Source organism: Amphiura filiformis, chromosome 17 (assembly GCF_039555335.1).
Source record: "Amphiura filiformis chromosome 17, Afil_fr2py, whole genome shotgun sequence".
Lineage (NCBI taxonomy): Eukaryota > Metazoa > Echinodermata > Ophiuroidea > Amphilepidida > Amphiuridae > Amphiura > Amphiura filiformis.
Window position 1 is genome coordinate 9,970,888 of NC_092644.1, and position 14,647 is coordinate 9,985,534.

General features: G+C 36.4%; 1 protein-coding gene across 1 annotated transcript in view; it reads right to left on the reverse strand.

Moving 5' to 3' along the window:
- Positions 1-654: 654 nt before the first annotated feature.
- Positions 655-14,647, reverse strand: part of LOC140136906 (histone-lysine N-methyltransferase EHMT2-like) — a 98,285-nt gene continuing 84,292 nt past the window's right edge. The window contains 2 exon segments of the mRNA XM_072158557.1: positions 655-3,278; positions 7,491-7,666. Coding sequence (XP_072014658.1) covers positions 3,137-3,278; positions 7,491-7,666 — 318 coding nt within the window. The 3' untranslated portion in view covers positions 655-3,136.

Below are 14,647 nucleotides of genomic sequence, written 5' to 3' on the forward strand. Positions count from 1 at the left end.
GCTACTTAAGTGCCGGTAATGACCATATTTGAACAGTCAAAAGCCCACTTATGCTGTGATTAAACCAGAATCTATTCTACTTTTTATGAGGCAGAAACAAAATTCATTTGTGGTAAAATGTCAGCCGTATCCATAAATTGCAGCTTGTTGCAGTATGTCCGCTGAATAGTTATTTAAATACAGAAATCAGGTGGAACGAGAATGATGATTACGGCATTATTTTGTACACCACTCGTTATTTTGCATTTGATCACTCCGAATGAGCTATTCCATTTAAAATCCACACTACCCCTGTGTACGATATGGAAATATCTGCCACGGGGGGAGTACAAATTTCAAATGGAATGTCAATGAACACATTAGGCAGCTCCATTCACTTCCCCCCGGAAGATATTTCCGAAATCTTCCACAGGGGTAGTGCTCGTATGATATGCCCTTCAGAAACACATACTAGTAATAACAAGACAAATTCCAGCCACCTTGGATTTACTTTTCCATATCCTACTTATCGCTGCATATTTGTTCTTACCCATGAAATCAATTGTGAATGGAAAATATATTTATGGCGATGAAATCACTACAGGGTTGTTCGTCCGTCATATATATATTTGATAAACTGTGCTGTTGTGCACATACAGGTGATGACTTCACATGAATGTAATTCCACGTCCTAAGACTATGGCCAAACAAAATTAAAGGTTTGTCTCTCAAAACCGCACAAATAAGTATGTGGAAGCCATTCTAGCACATAACCCTATGTGTTGGTACTTTTCACAGGCTTTTTTAATCTGTATAGCAGCCGAAAACAAGGAGAAAGTAGTTATTTTATTTAAGAAAGAAAGAACTATGTTGCAAAATGTTTGAGAGATGAACATTTATTTTTGCCTAACGCAGGAGTGATAGTATGGCAACATTAGTACAGCAGGCTTGGTATTAAGTACTCACTTACAAATATATATGCCCAGGCACATCTGGATCACCAGTCCAGTATTCAATGGTAAACATACATGTCAGGAAGAACAGTTTGGTACAATGAAACATTTAGTGTACCAAATTCAGTGTCATTGCTATTGAATAGCTTCACAGTATAAAAGCCACACAACACTATTACAAATAAAAATGAGTAAGGTGCAAAAATTTGCAAGTAAATTTTATGATAACATCACAATAGCCGACTTCTTGCTTATAAATTGTTCTAGTTAAAAATTTTTTTAAATATACATACCGATCTCATATGGTACTATGTTATTATTTTAGCATACCTTTTCAATATATTTTAACGTAAAATCTGAAAACTTTGATCCAAAACATTTACATACATTTTAAACCTGTTTTCAACAGTAATTTCAAGTTTGACAAACTGGTGGGAATTTGATCGCATTTATTTGTTCTTTCAAGCTGCCAAAGGTAGATAAAATTTCATCCTTGACAAGGATTTGAACCTGAGACCTCTGTGTATATCGAGGCGAAAATGGGATAATTCTGGTTAATATTCGATGAAATATTTAATCTCCTGTTCAATGTTAGCCATCCAGAATTTTTTGTAAAATTATTTGCCAATTTTTTGTTGTTGTCAAAGATGAAAACATCACATGTGCATTTTGAACCTGAGGTCCCTGTGTATCCGAGGTGGGAATTTAATTGTCTGTTCAATGTTAGCCATCCACTATTATTAGTGGCATTCTTTTATTTCACAGATCAGATGGAGAATCAAATAGTTGTGCATATCGGCATACCCCTAGAAATCCAGGTCTATGATATCAATGAGCGAAGGCCTACCTTTATTCTGGTTTTAAGGGCTGGGATAGCCATGTTTCCATGTATTTTTTGTAAGACCTGAGAGCACATCAGACATATCGAATATCCTTCTGATATAAAATGGGTTTGATTTTTTGAAATTCTAAATATAATACACATTTTATGGCAAATGATTAAAAATTGATATTTTTGAAATGAAACGATCCTCAAAGTAAATTGTATAAACCTAATGATATGGACTTAAAGTGCAGCTGGGATGAAAAGCCGTCCATCATATGAAAATGTTGACCTTTTGTATTGAAGATATAGATTTTTACCCCCAAAACACCAAAAAAAGTAGGTCTTTTGGGAAAAAAAATGTATATCTTCCAAGCCTTGAAATAAGGATTTCGGAGCTAGGAGCAATTGTACTATAATTTAACAATAAATTGCTCCTGGTCTATGTCTTTGTGTGTAATTTTCCAACAGAAGCAGGAGCATTTTGCCAATCACCATTGCTCCCCTTATTTCAAGGCCTGATATCTTCAATATGAAAGGTCAAAATTTTCAATTGATGATCGGCTTTTCATCCGAGCTACATACACTTTAACTTTTTTTTACTGTACAAATGTATACCGACCCTAATTTTGGAAATTCCAGAAAAAGATTTATTTTCTTTCAACATTTTTGACATCCTGAAAAGGTTTTTTTTAGTTTCTACACACTTCTAAACTATTTTAAAAACATGAATTTGTATACAGTAGAGAAATATCCCAATTCACAACTATTGGGGCCATTTATTAAGCTCATTAAAGGCATTCAGTCATGTTTTGGCTATGACCTTTAAAAAAAAAATCCTGACCGACCTACCGACCCAATTTTGACAACGTTGTGGATCTTTGTTTTGGCCTTAGATTGATAAAGTTTACTTCGAGAACTGTTAAATATAAAAAATATCAAATTTTAATAATTTGTCATCAAATTTATATTATATTGCAAATTTCAAAACATCTCAATTATTTGATATCATCAGGACATTCCTTGTATTCAGAATGCAATTTGATGTCTGATGTGCTCTCAGGTCCCACAAAAAATACTGTGCAAACGTTGCTATCCGATTCCTTTATGATCACACGTTCCTTTGAGGACCAATATTGTTTATTTTTAAAACACACATCTATTTTGCGCACTCACACAACTAATCAACTCTGGCAAACAACAAAAATTGCTCCCATGCTGATCGACACTTGTGATACTGTTATTGTTAGGCACAAAAATAGTCCAATCATTGCAATTTTGTCCTCGATGTCTCATTCATACTCTTGCCTGATAACAGGTAAATTTGTTCTCTCATAATATAAACCGATATGAGTGCATGTTATAATTGCATTATGGGTATTCAGATCATATCGTCCACTCCGGCATTGTTAGTTTCACTAAAGAGATCCGGCGTTGGCTGACTGTGTTTGCATAGTCTGGACCCGCAGCAGCAGGTGAAGAATTTCGACTTGATGGCCCAAAATTTGTCCCCATAGTCAAACCTGCAATGGCAAAGGAAAAAAACCCAGTGCAAATGATTATTTCACTTGTATCAACATCAGACCCAGCGACTCATTTGCAACTCAATTTCCTCAATGAATGAACTACATGTTTATTGGCCTAATCACATTTGACAATCAACATTACCAACTTGCTCAGTAGTACCTATGGGAACAAACCAAAAGTCTGATGACGTCATAAAAACGAAAGTGTTTTCTTTAGGTGTCTGATCCCCTCCCATTTGCCTTGTTCCCTAAGCCTACTGATGCTGAAATCCAGTAATCCCCGCCATACTTTGTTGCAAAGTTATAAACTTTTTACGTCCATTTTCTTGTGTTTTTTGCTCCATTATATTTATTTTTGGTTTAGATATCACAATTTCATCATTGCCGACTTTTGTATGACTGGATCAGCTGTCATATAGTTGGGGGAGGGCATCGACCATGATGGGGGGACACCGGATCTGATGGGGGGGGGCACAAGCCATTTTTGGCAATTTTCCTATGGGATGTTTTAAAATTTCAGATCGATTTGGGGGGGGGGGCACATGCTCCTCTGCCCCTATGATGCTACGCCACTGAAGTGGTCCACTTGAGATTCAAATGAGTCGGTTTCATTTGCCAAAAAAAACCCAGGTAATTTACATTTGTTCAAAAAATATTTAAAACATTTATATATCTGAAACAACTAGATGGACCGCGGTTCTCGGCTGTCGCAGTTTTCGACGCAAAGCGTCGACCGTGATGCCTCCACCAAAGGGAGTGATGTGGCATGTACTCACAAGTTGATATAAAGCTGGCTGACCCCAGATGACCCCAAAATGACCGTCCAAATATTTGGCTCTAAATGTTGAAAGTACCCACCAAGTTTCATGTACGTATGACAGTTTTTACTAATTTGACCTCAGATGACCCCTGGGTGACCCCAAAATGACCTCCCAAAAAGTTGGCTCTAAATGTTGACTGTACTCACTAAGTTTCATGCTCATATGATAGTTTTAACTAATTTGACCTCAAATGACCCCTGGTGACCCCAAAATGACCTCCCAAAAATTTGGCTCTAAATGTTGACTGTAACCACCAAGTTTCATGCCCATATTTTTACTAATTTGACCTCAGATGACCCTGAAATGACCTTCCAAAAATTTGGCTCTATATATTGACTGTACCCACCAAATTTCATGCCCATACGCCAGTTTTTACTAATTTGACCTCAGATGACCCCTGGATGACCCTGGATGACCCCAAAATGACCTTCCAAAAATTAGGCTCTAAATGTTGACTGTACCCACCAAGTTTCATTCCCATACGACAGTTTTTACTAATTTGACCTCGGATGACCCCTGGGTGACCCCAAAATGACCTTCCAAAAATTAGGCTCTAAATATTGACTGTACCTACCAAGTTTCATGGCCATATGACAGTTTTTGCTAATTTGACCTCAAATGACCCCTGCATGACCTCAGGTGACCTTGACCCACTAACCAATACAAACTTGTTCTGCCTGGGTTCAAGATGCACCCACCCACCAAGTTTGAGGAACATGCGACCCTTAGTCTCCGAGAAAAGAGGTAAATAAGGAAAATGAGCCCCCTGACCTCAAATGACCTTTTACCTCAGTATATGACCTTGAACCTCGCCCAAAAAAAAGTAGCCAGAGTTTTTGACCATGACCTACCTATCCTGAAAATCTGAAGTCAATCCGCCCATCCATGCCCGAGATATGGCATCCGGACGGAAGCACGGAAGGACGGACATTGCAAAAACAGTATGCCTCGCGGTGGAGGCATAAAAATTCAAAAGCTGTCCAAACATAACTCCAACAGCAATGCAAATAAATTCACAACATGTGTACAAAGAGTATGCCCCAAAATCATGCCATAACTTAAATATTATGAGTTTCAAATATAATTCCCACTTCTAAGAAATTTGTTTATGATGTCTTATAACATTTTTTTCTCCTATCTCGACGGTTAAGCAATATTGTAAGTTTAATATCCCATATGAAACAGTCAACAAAGCAACGGATGTGTGTCTCGATGCATTATTGAAATTTCTCTGACAAGACTCTTGAAGCTTGTTACTTTTCTTTGCATTCATGACAAAATGGCCTATTACTTATGCAATGGAAACATTACGTCCTTTATATGTCCTTTATACAGTCTGCCTGTCTCTCTGTGGCCAGAAGTATTTTTTTATTGATGAGAATGTTTTGTTTCACAAGTACAATGCCGTGTGTCGTGTATTTGGAAAATTTGCAACAATTACTGTAAACATTATAGAGAAATGTCATCATATTAGGAGAAAAAATTGAAATTATAAAAGGAGCCAAGAAATGTGCCCAATTCTCAAACATCTGGGTTGGCAACTGCATAGGCTATATACTCTACCATATGAAATACGAGGGGGTATCAAAAAGTTTTAGAAATCGTCCAGAAGTGAAAGAGCTATATCAATGAAATTTTGTCAGTGCAATCACTGGTCCTTATGTACACTATAATGCAAAAAATGGTCTCATAAGAATGTTTACTTTTTTTACAGGCGCTAGATGTCAGTACCTGCCCATGTAACCGCATAACCAGCAAAATGGAGAAAATTGAGGCATGTAGCATGATTAAGTTCCATTTTAAGGGTTACAGTGCCCAAAAATCTGTGATGAAATAAAAATTCATTTTCCAAAAAGCAACAGTGACAATATCACAATCACCACCGAAGATAACTTTCATTTCATCATTGATTTTCTAGGCACTGCAACCCTTCAAATGCAGGATCTTAATAACGCTGCTTGCCTCAATTTTCTCAAACTTGCAGTTTATGCGCAGTAACTGGGGCAGCAGGTTATTAGCATCTAGCGTCGCTTGTAAAAAAAGTAAACATACTTATGAGACCATATTTGCACCATAGTGTACATAAGGATCAGTGATTGCACTGACAAAATTTCATTGATATAGCTCTTTCACTTCTGGGCGATTTCTAAAACTTTTTGATACCCCCTCGTATGTGGATAGCTCAGGAAGATGTGGGGAATGTACACAGGGATGTAGCTACGGCCGGGGCGGAGCCCGGCACTCAAAGATTTATAGGCCACCACTGATATACAATTTTTTTCTAGCACCCAGCCAGCCAGCACTCAAGTGTCAAAATTGCAAAATCACATAGAATTTGGCCAAATTTAGGCAATTTTCAATAAAATTGTCAATTTCACAAAAAATTCCCTCAAATACCATGGGCACTAAAAATTCTCTAGCTACAATCCTGAATGTACATGTACAATATAATGTGTGCACTGTTCATGCAAATCAAGTAAAGATGTAGAATACTCTATAATTGATTGCAATGACTGCAAGTTATTTTTCTCTCTCAAGTTTAACAAGGAAAGCAAACTCATCCTTGACCGGGATTTGACCCAGGGACCTCCTGGGTTACGCACCCTGGATCAGGTTGATTGTTCTTCCTTGTACACCTCCAAGGAGAGCTCAAACACTAGGATCCACAACATGCTCATCTATCAGGGGAACAGTTCTTAAACCCCAATACATTTGTACATTCATTGAATGACCTTTGAAGATTTGGGTACAAAAACTCACACTCTGCAACTTAAGGTTAAATTTTACACTATGATTATGTAAGTGAGGTTATTGGACTATGCCATTGGGATGAGGCTCTTGTGGTCCATAGTGAAACCATATTCAAAAGTACTAGTTACTTATTAACCACCAGATATAAAACAGAGAAAGCAGTTCTACACTTGAAATCATGATCATGCGATTTTAAGAGAGCACTTTTAAAAGAAAATTATTTTCACATCTTTTCTATTTCACAGAATTCCATATTTAAATTGGGGGTACCTACATCAATTGTGGCAAATTTTACTCCACAATACCAGGCACTAGTTGTTTTAGATCTGAACCACATACAAATGACCTTCAGAAATTTGTTATTACTGCAAATGGGAAAATATAGTGGGTCCCCGGATGTAAAAACGTTTTTTCTTGCATGATATTTTAAAGAAGAAAAGTGTTTTTCAAGAAACAATTAAAACCTTTTGTCTAATAAAACAATTAAAACCTGGTGTCTGAAGTAATTGAACACACAAGATCAACCTCTTCTCAATTCAAACTGACCTTTTCTTAATATGCTCTTCAATTACTTTACAAAAAAAAAAAAAAAAAAAAAAAATCCAAAAAAAAAAAATCCAAAGAAATTGATACTGACCCAAGTTCTTCATTGGCTCTGACATCCCTGGACGTGAAAAACGCTATTCTGGGGAATCGCAAATCATGATGGTCAATGAACACTCTGACAGGCACGATATTTGGTTCGCAGAGATGATTGATAAAGCGGCTGATGTTGCCATAGAAACGGGCATCTATACAATACACATCACCTTCCTGTGTGGAGACCAAAACATATTTATCATTTCATTGTGTTGCAAATTGCATCACTTGGTTCTATAGATTACCTGGTAACTCCGGTTATTTTTAGTTGGGAAAATATTCGGTTCAGTCAAGGGCACTCAATGTCATATTACTATTAGGAAACAGCAAATGACTGTGATTCAAGTTTATATAACTCATACAAAGATTCTTGTCATTTGATTGGTCAATCACTATTGACTTTTGCTCTTTTAAAGGAACACTCCAGCAATCACAACATTATGTCTTATATGTAATAGAAAAACAATTATCAAGCACAAATCACATGGTTTTATTTTTTTTTTAAACCCTCATATTGACTTTAAAACAGCCGGCTCTCAACACACGATATTCAAAATTCCTGTACCAAAATTGTCTATGGCAATGACGTCATGGTTATTTGTGCTCAATTGTCGTCAGCAATCATTGTGTTACTGGGACGTCATTGCCACAGGCAATTTCGGTGCCTGGGAAATTTGAATATCGCGTGGTGCGAGATGGCTGTTTTTAAGGTCAATATGATATGTTTTAAATAAAACCATGTGATTTGTGCTTGATCATTATTTGTCTAACAAATAAGGCATAATGTTGTGATTGCCGGAGCGTTCCTTAAAAGTGTAAACTACAAAGAGTACAATAGCAAAGTTTCCATTGCAGTCATGCGCAGCTACCATGGCAACGATTACAAACACAAGCGTATAGCGCACACCTTGAACACGTCAACTCGCCAATAATGTTGATGCATCATGCTATGCAGCAGCTTTTTGTGACAATTCTTAAAATGATTGAAAATAAAAACATGAATTCATTCATGGCATGGAACAAAAGATAAGCCATGAAATCACTGTACAATCCCAGTCAAGATGATAGTTCATACAAGCTAGCAAGACCATCTTTGCATCCATATATGTGACGCGATCAAGCAAAATCAGTCGGAACTCGGAAATATTAAATTTTTAGTTTCTTATAGAATAGTAAAAAGCATTTTCAAAGCTGGATTTTGCACAAAACTCCATTGAAATTGAACACCCAGTTCTAAAGATATGAGCAATTAAAGAGTTTCCAAAACAAGAGGAAACATAAGCAAATATTTCCATTGTTTGGCTATATCTCAAAATCAATATTTCTGAGTTCCGACTGATTTTGCTTGATCGCATCAAATATGGGTTATATCCATGAATGCTTTATATAAACCCTTTATACACACTTGAGAGCAAACAGAATTGGCTTTGTAATGTCATATGATACTGAACAGGGGACTGAATGAAGATGTGTGATGAGACGAAAAATGAGGCAAAAGCCCACACACTGTATTCAATAATTTAACCTCATGTTTTACATTGTAAATGAGCTGTTTTTGAGATGAAACTACCATCACTTGCTTATAAGTTTCTTAGAGGAAAGCAAAAACAGGCCACATTGCATAAATATATGTAACAAACAACAACAACAACAACAACAACAACAACAACAACAACACAAGACAGAACAACAACAACAACAACAACAACAACAACAACAACAACAACAACAACAACACAAGACAGAACAGCTATGTGCTTTATGAACAGTTTCTGATATTCACCTTCAAGGGGCATTTCATGTTTTATAAACTCATCCCTGTGATGTGGCGTGAGTCATCCCACAGGGGCACCGGACCTGATAGGGGCACAAGCCATTTTTGGGAATTTTCCTACTTGATTTTCTAAATTTTCAAACTGGTTGGGGGGCATGCCCCCCTGCCACTACTTCATCCTCTCACTTTTTTAAAAAGTTGAGAGATTTTTATACCACCAGATACTTCTGGCTATAATTTGGTGAGGTATGTGCCACAGTATCGTTGGCCACAGTATCAAATCGCAGTATCATGCACGGTCAGTTTGTCGGTACGCTTACGTGCAACCGCAAAAAGCATTGATGTCAATACTGAACTTGAAATGAACCAATGTATATACATAATGTTACATGCAAAAAATTCTTGCAGATTCATTCAATTGGCAAAAATATCAAATTTGTATATACATATGCATAACTCACAAACACAAAATCGGAATCAATTGCAATTTTGGGAATAAGATGTTGTTATGGGCATCTAATGACACACACCATAAAAAGAGAATGCTAGAATCATAAAATACTCTGTATATTAGCTCATGACATGCTATTATTTCATTAAAAAAAACCACTGTCGATTCTGTAAAGTGTTAACATGGTTAATGGCTCTATCCCCTAGTGACATCTACTCAGGTATGTATGTTAACTGCATGGTTCCCTCTCAACAGCTGCACTTGTGCAAGAAGCACACACAATGCATTCATCCTACTACCTTCATGCTTTAAAATGTCAGATTAAATCTTAATAGTTTGCTTTGACTCCTACCATTTACGAGCGTTTATTTATAAGCGCATTTACACCAGGTTGTTCCTAAAATGCCAAAATCTGAATTTAAGGACTCCTTGTTTAGCAGCAAAACACTATCATAATTAAGAATTTCTTGCGGAATATTAATTTTCAAGCTCAACCATTAGGCTCCACAACATGTTCATCTATCATGACACAGTTTTTAACCCCTGCATTTGTACATTCATTGGCAGGGGTAGCACTAGGTTTTAAAACCAGGGGTTCTCAGAACCCCTGAACCCCTGAAAGTGTTAAAAATATGCGCTCAAATCCTAAAATGAGGGGTTCTCTAGTCAAGTATTGAATGCCCGTTTCAACTGAGACGAATAGGTATATTCGTCTCAGCGTTTCAATATATCAGTATCAGATTTTGTGATTTTGGTTATGTGTAAATAGTTAAGGCCTGGCAAAAACGCGATCTCCCTTTCACGCCGTGATTCTCGCTATTAACCAACTATCTGGCTTTTAAAGAAAGTTCCCACACAGTGTACTTGCTATAAAAGTGTTGCTTTATGCCATAAAAGTTCGCGAATTCCATAAAATGCAGTTCAACTTCGCAAAGTGCAGAATTCAACAGCATTGCAAGTCACATGTCACAGTGAAAAAGCCATGATTTACTCAATAAAAATGACATTTCATTGCAAATGAGTTCAAGTTTAGGCCAAATATCATGATATTTATTGAATTACTGGAGTATTTTGACTATAAAACATAATTCAAGGGCAAATTTTTGTCACTTTTTTCTTCTACGGCCTCGTAAATTTCACCGCGGGCATATCTCTACACACCACCCTTGAAGCATTTCTTACAGATCCCTAGAATTAGAAATTACCAACTCACGTTCGTGTCGTCATTCAGTACTGCAATAAAACTCATCAGTGATTCTAGACAATATCACAATCTGTGTTAAATTACGCTGGCGGTGTGTATTTTATTTTTATTTTTAAATTATGTTACAATGCTACGGCGACTTCACATCAACATTTATGTTATCGCATTTTATGTTACATAATTTCTGGACAGGTCGTAAATATTGGAGATCGAAGCTTTTATTTTTCTTTCACATGTTTTCATTTTTCTGCGCATGAAAACCCCGAACTGGTATGCAAAAATGAATAGATGCGCTCAAACTTAAAAAAATGCGCGTGGCGCGCAAGAACGCAACTTAGCGCGACCCCTGTTCATTGGATGATTTTGAAAATTTGGGTACAAAAACTCATACTCTGCAACTTGAGGTCAAATATTGCAAACTGATTGTTTAATTGAGGTTATTGAACTATGCCATTGGGATGAGGCCATTGTGGTCCATAGTGAACACAGCAGCACAGCTACCACAAAAATAACAAATTCTTCTCTGTAAACTTATGTCTATGAGACAAAACTGAAAATTTAAAAAACTAGCGAAGCAGCTCAAAATTGGTAAAAGCATGAAAAATTACATCCACAAAAATTACCACTTTTCCAGTAATTGTCCTTTAAAAAATGTAAAATAATCTGCGCGGGATGTCATTTCATCAACCGAGACAAGCGCTGTTTTAATGAACAACATCTGAACCACCCACACAAATGAAATGGTAAACGTTACTTCACAACATTTGGACTATTCATCAAATTTTTGTTGGGGGAAATCCCGTATAATTTTCGTTAAAAGCGGGGGAAAAACCTACAGGTAAAAACTCTGAAATATTGTTAAGTGTGGGGTCTTAAAGGTTATCGCTACATCGGCACTTTGTAAATAGGACACCCCTCATTGTGGTCACACTGAAAGTTTGTTATCACACATAATAATTTGTGTAAAGCCTAATTTGGATCATATTACACGTGGAATATGACGCCGGTGAATGGGTTTCTTTTATTTGCTCTTCACCGGCTTGAATGTCTATTGAGTTCATATTTCCTCCTGACTTGCTGGCAAGTTGCTGCACAATGGAAAAATTAAGGCATGATTTTTTTTTTGCAAGTTTCTCAGACAGTGCAGAAAGCAAGCACTGACAGAAATGCCTGAAACTGCTTTTAAAAACAACATTGCCTGAAAATGTGTATTTCCCTATACTTTTTGTACATGGAAGATCCAAACAAAATGCCTGAAATTGCTTCAATATTGCTTGAAAATTTAAAGCTGATTTAATTGTCAGTCTTATTAAAATTATTAAATCTCCACTTCCAGCATACTACTCCTGTCACATTTTCTCCTTCTGGTGAATAGACAAAACTTATTGCAAAATATTTTAAGTGCACCTTAATCTTAATCTAGGATATGCAATGCCAAATCATGTTTGTTAGTACATTTGTATCTAAACAAGCATCAAATCTAACATACAGCACAGTAAAAAAATACCAATTACAAATTTGGATTACATTTAAGAAATATCGCATTTCAAACATAATTGGGACAAAGTATTAATACAAATAGAGCAATCGGGTATCTGAAATCGCAAGAGAGTTGCATGTAAGCGGTTGTTTTTATTTTCATTCATCCTTCCAATTCTTACTTTATTAACTCGTTGGCCTGGCTGCTCTACAAAATTCCACAACAATTTTTGAATGCAGTTTTATTGCTCATAAACAAGTCTGCAAAATGTAATTACTTTTATCAACAAATGTAATAAGTTTGATATTAAACATTGATACAAGTCACATTATTACTTTACTAATTCCAATTAATACCAGTCAATTTTTGTGCCCCACAGGTGGTTCATTTAAAAAAACATTTCAATACTATGTTGCAGAGCTGAATATGGAGCAAAAAAATCATACTGGGGTAAGAAATGGATACCCCCTCCAAAAATCAAGTTAATGACTTTTGAAAGATAAATAGTCACACTTGTGTTTTAGTTTTCATCAAAAATTCAGAAAAATAAGATGCGTGGTCATGGAATCGGACTAGAATAGACTGTTAGAATATGCTATCATTAGAGAGTGTCGTTTTTTGGATTTGATACCCCTAATGAGAGTCTCCATACTAGCGCTAGTCTCGCTAAGAAAGGCTACAATCCAAGAACCCTTCGGGAGGGGGGTGGAGAGGCTGGAAATGAGCATCACACAAGAACTCTCAGGAGTAGAACCTCACAGAATTTTTATAGTTCTTGGAATCATATCAAACCAATTTGTCAAATAAAATACATTTCTATTTGTTTCAAATTATTTTGAAAAGGCGAGAATCTCCTGAAAATATTGGTTTACTACAATGGATAAACGAGCAAGGAGCTTATATGGCAGGAAGACACACTAGGCAAAAATACCTCGTAATTTGTCTAAACCTTTGGTCAGCAAGTGCCATTATTGAATTATGTATAATATTGTTAAACATGTCTGGCTGTAACCTGATTTATAGGGAAAGTTGCAAAAAAAATGCTTGAAATCTAAATTCTATAAAATGGGGTTCTATTTCATAACATAACTCTGTATTTCACACACAAATACACTTTACATCTTAATTCAATAATATTAATAGCTTCTGATATTCAATTCGTTAAAAACAGGTATTGTTGTCAATACAGTGCACCTGTGAATGTCAAGGCTGTGTTGAAAGTGCTTGCGGTAGGTACTATTCTTGTAAGCAAATAAGAGTATATTTTTCATCTAGGAGACAATGGGCTGTTGCTGTTGAAAACCATACACCCCCTTATAGGGAAGACATGACCTTAATCATCCATTCAGGTAATGTAATCCCATTAGAAATTCACACTTCCTGTGTGGGCACATCTTCCATAGGGGGTGTATGCATTCCAAACGGTAAAGCCAGCCCATAGTTGCTATTTTATTTACATCTACACCATACAATCGTCGTTGCGTGTGCTAACTTTGCCTGTTTGTGCAAGTTTTGTCAAGCAACGTAAACCTTCTTCATAATATCTTGGGAAAATTTGTGATAGTAACGGCACACAATATGTGCCCATCCACCACAAACTGGTCGTAAAGTTGGCATTTTCCATTTTGAGATACAATCAAAAACAGTATTAATGGATTTCTATGTAAAATATATTAGGAATTTGACCTTTGATGAACCATAACTTCACTTCCAGATGTCCGATGAAGCGTGTTGAGGTGTCATTTTAACTTAGCTGAAAACACATTCTTTCAAAATCTGCAATAAACTGAAAATGACCTAGAGCCGACTTTACTACCACTTCGTGGTGGATGGTCACATATTGCGATAATCAACTTTGGGTGACAAATTCGGAACCAAACATCGATGGCAGGCATAATCTAGCGTGTGCTTACTGTTACAGGAATAGTGGCAATTTTTTCAGCAAGTTCAAGCAAGCAATTTTCTACTATTGCCTGCCCGATTGGCAAGCGAAAAAAATAAATAAATAAATTGCAGCTGTGAAAAACGTCATGAATGTGTTCTTCACTGAACCTATCTGGCAAGTTATGTAACAGGGAGAAATCATCCCATTTCAACAATAACAATTTTGCAGCGCAGGGACACAAAAACTACACTACTGTTCAGGGATAGTGTTTTTAAAATATTTTTAAAAATTGCAATAAAACAGTAACATCAAAACAAACAAGCAACATCACCACCAACAACAAAAAACACACCTTTAGGGA